Genomic DNA, 12587 nt, shown 5'->3' with positions numbered 1-12587 from the left:
TTTTGGATAATTGTTTAATTCGGTTGGGCAGCCAAGTGAGGGGGAGTTTTTCAAAATTTTTTTATGATTCACTAAGTAAGGGGGAGTTCTTGTCTATTGAGAAAGGGGGAGTTTTTCGAAGACGTTTGCCTCCATTCTGGCTCAATCTCCGGCTTCTTCGTCCTCTGGCATTGGCCATCTCAGTACTTACAAGGGGGAGCCTTCGTTGGTGATCTCCCGTCAAGATATGTTACAGATAGCGGCACCTTATTCTAATGCACTGGTTGGCAGGTTTGCATTTGGTCGCCCTTCCATGGAGATTATTCGCAAATTTATTGTTTCTTTGGGGCTGAAGGGTGAGTGTCCGATAGGGTTATTAGATTCCAAGCATATTCTCTTACGACCTTCCGTGGAGGAGGACTACACCAGACTCTGGTGTCGAAAGTCTTGGTACATCGGCAAATTTCATATGTCCCTGTCGAAATGGACAATCGATTTTAAGCCGGGAGCAGAGTCGTCCATCGCACCAGTTTGGGTCAATTTCCCAGGTCTTCCATTGCCGTTTTTTGAAAAGCAGTTTCTGCTTAAGCTAGGTAACTTACTGGGCCGACCATTAAAGGTGGATAAAGCTACGGCTGCGCTGAAGCGTCCGTCTGTAGCGCGAATATTGTTGGAAGTTGATGTATTGAATTCTCCAAGATCCAGGATTTGGATAGGGGATGATCAGTGGGGTTTTTGGCAGAAGATTGAGTATGAAGAATATCCTTCGTACTGCGGTTTTTGCTCGTCCATTGGTCATGTCGAAAGTACCTGTCATCAGAAGCATCCGGAGTTGCGGCCTGTGCGACGCGCTAGACCATCAGTTCCGTCTCAAGGCAGGCAAGTCTTTCAACCGAAGGGAGGACCGGCTGTCGATGAATTTCCTCCTGTGGTGGATTCGGGGGTTGTGACAGCCCCAAGGGTACAAGTGCGCGAAAGCAGTAATCCCACTGCAGATTTCTCTATTACTGTTATCCCATCATCTTCGTCTAATCCTGTTAGGGGTAACCCTACACAGACTACTGTTCATGCTCAGGATCCCGTTCTAACTTATTCATATCGGGGGGGTGCGGCGAATACACAGAATGATCTCTCAGTACTGACTTGTTTTCCCCCGGTTTCTTCTTCTCCGGTGAAAGCTTTATCGGACACAATTCCTTCTTTCGGCCGAGATGATATTCTGTTGACTAAATCTGTGCCTTCAATGCCGCAGCGCGAGCGGGCTTGTTCCCTTTCTCCTCGACGGCATGAAGGTCATGCTCGTCTAGTGCGCTATAACTCTGAGGGACAGTTAGGGTTGAAAGGTATCTCTTTGGATGAGTTAAAAAATTTTAGGGATCGGCTGGCCAGCAGAATTGCAGCATCTAAGTTAAGCGATGACCCGGTTGTCCCTGGAGCTCTTCTGGATGATACAGACACACAATTGCTGCAAAATTTGGTTCAAAGTCACAAGACTCGTGGTAGGCAGACCAGAAAAAGAGACGGTAAGCCTTCATCTGCTCCTTATAACCTTCGGTCTCATAATGTTAGATCCGATTAAGTTTATAGTGTGGAACATTCGGGGTGCTGCGAATAAGGAGTCGTTGAGGCACATTCGTAGCGCTTGTAGATCAAACGATATTCGTTTACTGATCCTATTGGAGCCATTAGCTAATGTCTCCCATTTGGATAGTGTGCAGCTGTTCTTGGGTTTTGATTTTGCACAGTCCTTCTTGCACAACAAAATTTGGATTTTCTGGTGTTCAGATGCGTGATATTCTTTTGTAGAAGCTGCGGATCAGGTGGTCCATATGCATGTGTCTTTCCACTCTGGTTCTTCCATTTTTATTTCGGCTGTTTATGCGAGGTGTAACAGAATTGGTAGGCGACAGTTATGGGAGGCTCTGGAGTATTTTTCAACGTCTGTTACACTTCCATGGATGGCCGTAGGGGATTACAATGTTATTTCTTCTGTGGAGGAAAGGATTGGAGGTTCAGCCCCGAATATTCGTGACCTGGAAGAATTTAACTCTGCATTAAATCGGAGTGGACTATTTTCGGTACAGTTTGAGGGGTCTGCCTACACATGGACTAATGGGCGTATGTGGCAGCGGCTTGATCGAGCGGTTGTTAATGCTGGTTGGCTGTCTTCTATTGAGCTGACTCGAGTTGCTCATCTTCAGCGAGGGCGATCTGATCATTGTCCGTTGCTGGTTAAGGGGAGCAGCATGGCAAGGCGGCGGTCGTCCTTTCGCTTTCTTAATGTTTGGCGGAGTCATCCTACTTTTCAACAAACAGTTACGTCTGCTTGGGCTCAACCTGTTCCTGGAATTGGAATGTAGAAATTTTTTAATAAGTTGAAGGTGGTTAAGCGAGTTTTAGCTGGATGGAATGTGGATGTTTTTGGGAATGTCTCTCAACGGGTCAAAGTGGCAGCGGATAATCTATTGGCCAAGGAATTGTTGTATGATCAAAATGGGGACGTGTTGTCTAGGTCGGCAGTACATGAGGCTCGGGCACTCCATTCTCGGGAGTTAGCCTTAGAATGTGAATTCTGGAGACAGAAGGCAGCGATCAAATGGATCAAAGAGGGCGACGTGAATACCTCTTTTTTCCATGCAACGGTTAAGCAGAAACGCAGCTCTAATTTTATTGCACGGATTAGGGGCACCGGGGACAGTTGGCTTGATGATATCGAGGATATTAAACTGTCAGCGTCTGATTTTTTCTCCTCTTTGTTCACAGCCGACCGCGATGTTAGTTCAGGGAGCAGGCCTTCACTTGAGCTGCCTAAGCTTACGCCAGAAGAGAATGACATGCTGCTGAAATCTCCATCGGTGGATGAGGTTTATACTGTTGTGTGCTCAATGGACCCTCAGAGCGCTGCGGGGCCTGATGGGTTTGGCGGGGGTTTTTATCAAAGTTGTTGGGAGTGTATAAGAGACGACTTCATGGACGGGGTGCAGGATTTTTTTGCTGGTGCCACAATGCCTCGCGGATTTTCCAGTACGACGATCATTTTACTCCCCAAGAGGGAAGGCGCATGTGAGTGGAAAGATTTCCGACCAATTAGTTTAGCTAATGTTAGTGCCAAGATCATTTCTAAGGTTTTGTCCACCCGTATCAACCAGCTCCTTCCTAGGTTGATTTTAGAGTTTCAGACTGGTTTTATTCCGGGCAGGGGAATACAAGATAATGTTTTGCTAGCTCAGGAATTGATTCTGGATTTGGACAAAAAGCTGCGTCACCCTAATGTAATCTTGAAGTTGGATATGGAGAAGGCGTATGACAGGGTGGACTGGGGGTTTTTGTTATATATGCTGCGAGAATTTGGTTTTAAAGAAGGGGTAGTGGACCTGGTTTTTCGGTTAGTATCCAACGTCTGGTTTTCTGTCCTGGTTAATGGGGAGCTCACCGGCTTTTTCAAGTCGACTAGAGGGGTTCGCCAGGGGGATCCGTTATCGTCCACTCTTTTCCTTTTTGTCTCGGAATTTCTTGGAAGGGGTCTTCAGCGGCTGTTTTCTAGCAATCCAGCGTTTAGATTTTTGTCTAAGGGAGGGATGGTCCCGTTTCTTGCGTTTGCCGATGACGTGATTATTTTCACCCGGGCATCGACTGAATGCTTACAGGCGGTTTCGTCCTGTCTACACGACTATCAAGCTCTCTCTGGCCAAAAAATTAATCTCTCTAAGAGTCGCTTTCTGTGTTCGTCGAAGCTCTCTTCGGAGATTATCCAATTAATTCAGCAAGAAACGGGGTTTCAAGGTCAGCCTTGGCCTGTCAAATATTTGGGAGTCCCGCTTTCTCTTGGCCGTAGCAAAACTGTCTTATTTGATGGAGTTATTGCCTCCGTGAGAGCAAAGCTTCACCATTGGAGTTCCCGGTTTCTTGAAGAGTTCTATTTTTTCTTTCAACAACACCATTTTGTTGAGGAGTTCTAATAATTGAAAATTTATGTGTGATTTCATTGTTATCACAGAATTTCGGAAAATCACAAAATTTGAATTCTGAGTCATTGTCACTTCTAATCTTGATAATTTTCAATCCAATCAGATTTTGAACTTTTGCAAATAATGAAACAAAATTTTTGAAAGCATCATTCTTGTGAGCAAGAAATATCACCCAAATGCATTTAAAATAATCATCAACAATAACCAAATAATATTTTTTACTATCCAAGCTAGTAATTTGTGTAGGACCGAATAAATCAAGATGTAAAAAATCCAACGATTTTGAAGTAGAAACACAATTCTTAGGTTTGAAGGAAACTTTTACTTGTTTTTCAAATTGACAAGCATCACAAATTTTGTCCTTTTCAAAATTAATTTTTGGTAAATCTCTAACAAGTTCCTTTTTGGAAATTTCTTTTAACAAATTCATATTGAAATAACAAAACCTTCTATGCCACAACCAAGGGTCTTCATTTGCAACTTTAAGACACTTAAGGTTAGAAGAATCAACATTTTCAAGAATAACTACATAAATGTCATTCACTCTTTTTTCCTTGAAGATAATGTTGAATTTTGAGTCAAGAACAAGATATTCATGCTTTTTGAATAGCACAAACATATTTTTATCACACAATTACTAATACTCAACCAATTATAACTCAAATTATCAACTAGAAGAATATTGTGAACAAAAGTTTGACCATTCTTACCAACATCTCCAACTCCAACTGTTTTGGATTTGTTATCATCTCCAAATGTTACTTTTTCACTTGATTTTGATTTGAATTTGATGAATTGTGATGGATCACTGGTCATACGACTTGAGCATCCACTATCTATGAACCATTTAGATTGCTTAATGATATTTACCAATCTCACCCACACAAGAGTTCACAAGATGATATTTGGTACCTATTTACTTTTTGGGTTCTTGAAAGTTAGCATTATGTCTAACTATCTACATGCATTTCATGCCATTTCTCATATTCTTTCTTACATAGAAATTATTCTTCATGTGACCAACTTGGCAACAAAAGCTACACATAGTTAGCGAATTGCTTACAAAGACAGGTTTAACAAATCTGATTTACCTTCTTTTATAGACGTTAAATTCGTTTACATTAGAATTCAACATTTTCTTATGAATGTCAAAGTGAGGTTTTGATTCATTCTTTTGAAAATAGTCTTGTTTCTTGTGTTTAAGCAATTCATTTAGACCATCCATTTTTTTTTCAATTCACCTTGTTCCTTTTTTAACAACTCACACAGCTTTATTTTTTTATCAAGCTCAAAAAGTAGAACATTCTCATCCTTTTTTAAGTAGTCATTTTCAGCTTTCAGCATTTTGTTTTGTCGAAAAAGATTTGCATTGTCTTGAAGCAAAACACTAATTTTCTGTTTTAGTTCCTTGTTTCTAGCATAAGATTCTTTCAAACTATTATGCAATCTCTCAATGAAAGACTCAACATCATCATCAGATTCATCATCACTAACAGGTTGAGAGTTGCAAGTAGTTATCTCATCATCACTGTAAGGCCCAAAGACAACCTAAGAGGGGGGTGAATTAGGTTGATTAAAATCTTAATCAAATTTATGCAATTTTTGCTTAATAAAAATTTACCTTCTTTTCTAGTAATAATCAATCAAGTAGATTAGAAGAAGAGAGCAATATTGATTCGAAAAAACAAGTATAGATAAGCAATGAGAATTTTATTAAACAAAAAGAATAAGATAGAATATCAAACCGATTGTCTACCAAGCTTTCCTCAAACTTGAAGACCAATCACTAGGTTGAGCAACTTCTCTTTGATGAAAGATGATCAACTAGATGTACAATGGAGGGAGCACTTCCTCCTTGCCCTAAGCCTCACTTAGTCAAGCTAAGAAGTTTTACAATCACTCAGATAACCCTTAACAAAGCTACACTAATGAAACTTTCAACCACAAGAGAAAAGCTCACAAGAAATTCACACCACTTGGAGAACAAATCTTGCTTTGGAGACTATTTTCTAGCTAAAATATCTCTTGAGATCTTGTAAACAAAGTGTGCAAAAGTCCTTTTCTGAATCAGAATCGTTTGTATTTAAAGGGAGCCAAAAATGAGCTTCATTAATACTTCCAACGGATAGAAGGCAGATGAAGAGTCAGCTAGCCGTTGGAGCTGTCGGACGTCCGACGTCTTAGTCATCGTCCGATCCCATCGTCCGAAAATCAGTCAAGTTGTTGTTCGGACGTCCGATGGTATTTTATCGTCCGAGCTTCTGTGTCCGAACGTCGTCCAGAGAGTTATCAAATCTTCGTGGAATTTTTAGGACGTCCGATGAGATTGATGTGCGTCCGAAGCATGCGTCCGATCCTTCAGGACGTCCGATGCTTCCTTACGAGCGTCCGACAGAGTCTTGGCAGAGAGTCATCAACATTTTGTGGAATTTTTAGGACGTCCGACACGTTCGATGTGCGTCCGAGGAGTACGTCCGATCCATCCGGACGTCCGATGCTTCCTCACGAGCGTCCGACAGAATCTTCTTCTTAATGATCTTCATCCTTTCGGACGTCCGACCAATTCCTTAGGACGTCCGACATGAGTGTCCTATTTTTGCTTATTCTTTTAGTTGATTTTCATTTCTTGACATATTCGTACCTGATTCTTTGATAGGCAAAAAACACTTATATTTGAAGAGAGTTAAACAAACATTTCAAAGACCTTTGTGATCATCAAAACCAAGAATAACATTATCCCCCTTTTTGATGATGACAAAACAAAGGTTTGAAATGAGATTTGATGATTGCAATAAAAACTCCCCCTTTCTCAATAGACAAGAACTCCCCCTTGCTTAGTGAATCATAAAAAAATTTTGAAAAACTCCCCCTCACTTGGCTGCCCAACCGAATTAAACAATTATCCAAAATATGACAATTAAGCAGCCAACATCCAACATTTTACCAATTCAATCCATCAGCCAATTCAAATTTGATCAAATCATCAATCAATCAATCATCAATCATCAATCAATCCAGTCCTCTCCCCCTTTTTGTCATCACAAAAGGGCAATCAATCACATCCATCTCATCCACAAACATCATTCAAAAATACTTAAACATCCACACAATCATCCACAAAATTCATTACATCCACACAATCATCATTCAAAATACTTAAACATCTATCAAACGGTACCAAAAGAAACATAAACATAATCGTAACCAAATGTTGAATTCATCTACATATCCATTATTGAACACCACAAACACATGAAATAAACAAAATGCAAATGTCCTAAATGGTGAACTATGTGGATCCAGGTGTTCTTCGAGAGAGCTGATATTGGGAGAGGTCCTCCTCTTCAGTTTCTTCATCATCTGCAGCAGCCTCTTCAACTGGTGCCTTGCCTTTATCTGATGTGGAAGGGCCATGAGGAGTCACAGGAGTTGATGAACCAGGGTCTGGAATTGATGAGCTTGGATCAGTGGGGTGTGGTTCTTTGTCATGGGAAACTTCCTCAACCATTGGATATTAGTTGAAAGACCTCAATATCATCCTATTATTAGTACAAAATGGGTGTTTAGAAATAAAATGCCGTTTCTTCACCATTGGAGTTCCCGGTTTCTGTCTGCTGGGGGGAAGCTCATATTGATTCGTCATGTGTTGAGTTCTATGCCTCTTTACCTCCTGCAGGTTACTAAACCGCCTAAGGGGGTCTTTATTAGATTGGGCAAGCTGTTTAACGCCTTTCTATGGGATGGCAAGGATGGTAGGAGGATTCATTGGTCCTCTTGGGAAAAAGTCTGTTTTCCAGTTGAAGAAGGGGGATTGGGGTTTCGGTCTCTTTTGGATTTGGAGAGGGCTTTTGCTATGAAATTATGGTGGACAATACGTCAAAAGAGGTCTCCTTGGGCCAGATTTATGCACCGTAAGTACATTGGCGAGCAACATCCAGGTTTGGCTTCGGCTGCTGTGGGGTCGGCAACATGGAAGAGGGTCTGTTTGGTGCGGGCTATCACTGAAGATAACATTCGTTGGCGGCTCGGTGAAGGCTTCATCGATTTGTGGTATGATCGATGGCTTTTCAATGAACCACTTAGCAGCCAGGTTACTGGTGCGCCTCCTCACTTTTTGGTAGCTGAGTTTTACACCTCTACGGGGTGGAATACTGATCGTCTCCTCCAGGTTCTTCCACGATCTATTGTTAATATTATTTCTTAAACATTTGTTGATCCGAAGCTTAAGGACGAGTTAATTTGGGCTCCTTCCGCTGATGGTGCATTTTCAGTGTCGTCAGCCTGGGAACTGGTTCGGCAGCGGCGTAACACGTCTTTGATTTGCCATGGAATTTGGTGTCCGTTACTCCCGTTAAAAATGTCGTACTTAGCTTGGAGGGTTTTGTCTGATTTTCTCCCTCTGGACGACAAGCTCCGGTCTAGAGGAATGGCCATGGTTTCTAAATGTGATTGCTGTGGTAATGCGGTGGAATCCTTGAATCATATTTTCTTACATGGCAGGTTAGCAAGTGCTGTTTGGCAGCATTTCTTTCTGGCTTGCGGAATTCAGTGGCGTTCATTCTCATGTGTTTCTTCACTGCTAGTGGTGTGGTTCCAATCTTCTAGCAATGGCCGATTGGATCATGTTCGGTGTGTCATACCGGTAGTGGTGTTATGGTTTCTATGGCGTAGTAGAAATGATGCTCGGTTTGGAAATCTTCACCCTGTCCATTCCAAAGTTATCTTCGAAGCCAATGGGTGGTTGGTTGCTAAGGGGGCGGCTTGTATGTTAAACAAAGTGCAGTTGGAGGGGGATATGAATACGTATTTTGCACGGTTTTTTCTGGTCAAGCCAGCCAAATCATTCTGTCTGAAGGCTATATCATGGATGAAGCCGCCTAGAGGGTCGTTCAAACTCAACACAGATGCAAGTGTGATCAATGGTTTAGCTAAAGGTGGTGGGGTGGTACGTGATTCTGAAGGGAAGATGATTGGTGCTTTTTATAAGGAAATTGGGGAATATGAAGTGGTATATGCGGAGGGCTTGGCATTGTGTTCTGGGCTGCAGTGGTGTATGGGGGCAGGGTTGTCAGGTATTTTGGTAGAGGTGGATTCCTTAGTTTTGGTAAGGTTAGTCCAGAATCGATCGGTTGGTAAGTGGCCGTTGTGTAGCGTCTTAAGTCAAATTCGCTTGTTACTGGGCAAGGTGAAGGGGTCTATTACACATATTCATCGTGAGGCGAATGCCGTGGCAGATAGCTTAGCTGCGTTATCTCGGGAGAGTCCATATGTTACATTTCAATCTGTTCAGCAGCTTCCAAGTAGAGTTCGGTCGCTGATTAATTTGGATGCGATAGGTTTTCCATACATTCGCAGGTTTCCTGTGTAGGTATAGCTCCTAGTTATCCGGCATGTATTGAAGGTTGGGATTTTTTCCACCTTCTTGGGTTTATCCGTTGTTATAAATAAAATATCGGGGGTTTCCCCTTTTATATAAAAAAAAAAAAAAAAAAAAAACTTGTCAAAATATTTTTGAGTCAAAGCAGTTAATACCGCTTGCTATGCTATGAATAGAGTTCTTTTGAGACCTATTTTGAACAAAACCTCTTATGAGTTAATGTTTGATAAAAAACAATTGTTGGTTATTTCAAAGTTTTTGGTTGCAAATACTTTATTTTAAATATCAAGAAACATCTTGAAAAATTTGACAAGAAATCTAATAAAGGCATTTTCTTGAGATGTTGTGAGAACAAAAGAGGTTTTAGAGTCTATAATAGAAGAACTCTTTTTATTGAAAAAGCCATACATGTCATTTTTGATGAATCTAATGATGATATTTTCAAAAGTAGTTGTGAGGATGATGATGTAGGTGTTCAAGAAGGACTTAAGGAGCTCATAATTCATGATCAAAACAATGTTCCACAAGAAGAGCTCTCAAAAGAAGATGATCCCCAAGACAATCAAGCATTGGAAGAAAATGACAATCATGATGATGTACCTAGGGATCTTCCAAAAGCTTGAAAGTTTGTTCAAAATCATACTAAGGAACTCATTATTGGTGATCCATCCGAAATGATAAGAACTCGCTCCTCTTCAAAACAATTGATGGACAATTTTGCTTTGGTCTCACATTTTGAACCAAAAAATGTTGTTGATGCATTGAAAGATGAAAACTGAATTTTATCTATGAAAGAGGAACTAAACCAATTTAAAAGGAACAAGGTGTGGATATTAGTTGAAAGACCTCAATATCATCCTATTATTAGTACAAAATGGGTGTTTAGAAATAAAATGAATGACAAAGGTGAAGTGATGAGAAACAAGACTAGACTAGTAGTTAAGGGGTATGTTCAAGAAGAGGAAATAGATTTTGATTATTCCCATAGCTAGACTAGAATCAATTAGAATGTTTTTGGCATTTGCATGTTTTAAAGATTTTAAATTATTCCAAATGGATATTAAAAGTGCTTTCTTAAATGATTTTATTGATCAAGAAATATATTTTGACCAAACTCCCGGTTTTGAAAATGAAACGTTTCCAAATCATGTGTTTAACCTCTCAAAAGCTTTGTATGGTTTAAAGCAAGCTCCAAGAGTATGGTATGAACGCTTAAGTGATTTCTTGATTGAAAATGGTTTTAAAAGGGGCATTGTAGACACCACTCTTTTCATCAAACAATGCTCCAAAGATCTACTAATTGTACAAATATATGTTAATGATATTATATTTGGTGCTACTAATAAGTGTTTGTGCAAGGATTTTTCCACTATTATGCAAAAAGAGTTTGAGATGACCATGATGGGAGAATTGAATTTCTTCCTTAGGTTTCAAGTGGAACAAACTCGAGAAAGAACATTCATTAATCAAACTAAATGCACCAAGGAGCTGCCCAAAAGATTCAGTATGGAGGAATCAAAACAAGTTGGAACGCCAATGTGCACATCTACCAAACTTGACAAGGATGCAGGAGGTATAAATGTAGATGAAAAGAAGTATAGAGGTATGATTGGTAGTTTATTTTATTTAACCGCAAGTAGACCTGATATCATATTTGTTGTTTGCTTGTGTGCTCATTTCCAATCTTATCCAAAAGAATCTCACTTGATTGCTATGAAAAGAATTTTTAGATACTTGAAAGGAACATTGAACTATGGTTTTTTGTATCCTAGGTGTCATGAATTTCCTTTATGTGATTTTTCGGATGCTGACTTTGGTGGATGTAGAATAGATAGAAAGAGTACAGGTGGAACATACCACTTTCTTAGCAATTGCTTAGTGTCTTGGTTAAATAAGAAACAAAATGCTATTTTCTTGTCTACGGTCGAAGCGAAATATGTTGCCGCCGGTGCATATTGTGCTCAATTAATGTGGATGAAAAATACCTTGAATGATTTTGGATTAGTATATGATTGTGTGCCTGTGTATTGTGATAATACAAGTGCCATAAATTTGACAAAAAATCCCGTTCAACATTCTAGGACAAAGCATAAAGACATAAAACATCATTTCATTGGAGATCTCATCCAAAAAGGTGAAATTTGTGTACAATATGTTTGATCAAAAGATCAAAGTGCTGACATTCTCATAAAAGCCCTTCTACTAGATCAGTTTGTATTTCAGAACAAAATTGGGCGTTGTTGAAAAGTTTTTCTGAAAAATTATCTGGTCACACTTTATCGGCCATCCAACACTCAAAATGCTTGTTATAAGTCAGTCTTCTCCTTCATTTAGTTCATTTTTCTAACCGCTATATTAGACGCAACCCTTCATCTTCTCCCACTTTCAAATTTTAAAATTTATCTCTCCTCTGAACAAGTTTCAAGAAATTGATCTGTCCAACATCATCATACCTCCTTTACGCGTCCATTAATCCTCATAAACACCTCTAACAACCAACCACCACACAAATCCCAATTTTCAGTCGAAACTCTAGTCACTCAAAATTCACTCTCTCTGGACGATTCAAGCACAAATTGTAGTCAATACCGCACTCTATGTCCATCTCATACACATTTGCATCATTCTCTCAGTTCGTCATACCCTGTATATCATCATGGTTAGAGTCAGAGATGGATCTGCTAGTGCCGGAAGCACTACCCAGCTTATAGATGACGATGTTGAAGTGGTCGAACCTTCCACCATGAAATCACCCAAAAAAGGAACTGCAACTTATGGTAAAAAAGGAAACAGCCAGCCAGAGACAAATCGACTGCTCAAACTAAGGTACAGGAAACTACTGAGCCGTTTTTTTGAGCAAATTGAAAAACATCAAACTGATGAGCAAAATGCTGAGGAACTGCAAACTGCTGAACCTTCTACCAGGAAGTCACCAAGAACAAGGTCTGATATCCAAACTGCTGTGCCAACTGCTCAACGCAGTGGAAAGAAGAAGCGTTCTGCCAAAGCACAATCTGAGGCTCAACCTGAAAAAGAACCCACTCCATTACCCAAATTTATCGATGATGATGCCAGGGAGAGGTTTGAATGGATTTCTCAGAAGGGTTTTAATTACTCAGAGAACTATTATCCTTTCTAAATTCCGTAAGCTTGACCTTGAACCTGCTCTTGAACTTTTTACTTTTCAAAAATGGACTCATATTCTAACCATTCCCAATACCTATTACCCTGACATGCTTCATTAATTCTTTGCTTATCTTACA

General features: G+C 40.1%; 1 protein-coding gene across 1 annotated transcript; it reads left to right on the top strand.

Moving 5' to 3' along the window:
- Positions 1 to 226: 226 nt before the first annotated feature.
- On the top strand, positions 227 to 9947 carry LOC113743891 (uncharacterized). The gene is made up of 6 exons (XM_072049610.1): positions 227 to 1502; positions 1786 to 2228; positions 2340 to 3848; positions 7624 to 8115; positions 8170 to 9283; positions 9796 to 9947. Exons 1-6 carry the CDS (start codon positions 227 to 229, stop codon positions 9945 to 9947), a joined length of 4986 nt encoding a protein of 1661 aa, XP_071905711.1.
- Positions 9948 to 12587: the final 2640 nt, after the last annotated feature.

Source organism: Coffea arabica, chromosome 5e (genome assembly GCF_036785885.1).
Source record: "Coffea arabica cultivar ET-39 chromosome 5e, Coffea Arabica ET-39 HiFi, whole genome shotgun sequence".
NCBI classification, from domain to species: Eukaryota; Viridiplantae; Streptophyta; class Magnoliopsida; order Gentianales; family Rubiaceae; genus Coffea; species Coffea arabica.
The sequence above is the reverse complement of the archived record's forward strand: the minus strand, read 5'-3'. Positions and strand labels throughout refer to the sequence as shown.

What these genes read in the sequence shown, in the direction of transcription:
- LOC113743891 (XM_072049610.1), top strand. Translation starts at nt 227, where the DNA reads ATGTTACAGATAGCGGCACCTTATTCTAATGCACTGGTTGGCAGGTTT. An exon ending in TTGATGGAGTTATTGCCTCC is followed by an intron (nt 3,849 to 7,623) that starts GTGAGAGCAAAG and finishes TACCTCCTGCAG; the next exon opens with GTTACTAAACCGCCTAAGGG. An exon ending in ATACTGATCGTCTCCTCCAG is followed by an intron (nt 8,116 to 8,169) that starts GTTCTTCCACGA and finishes GTTGATCCGAAG; the next exon opens with CTTAAGGACGAGTTAATTTG.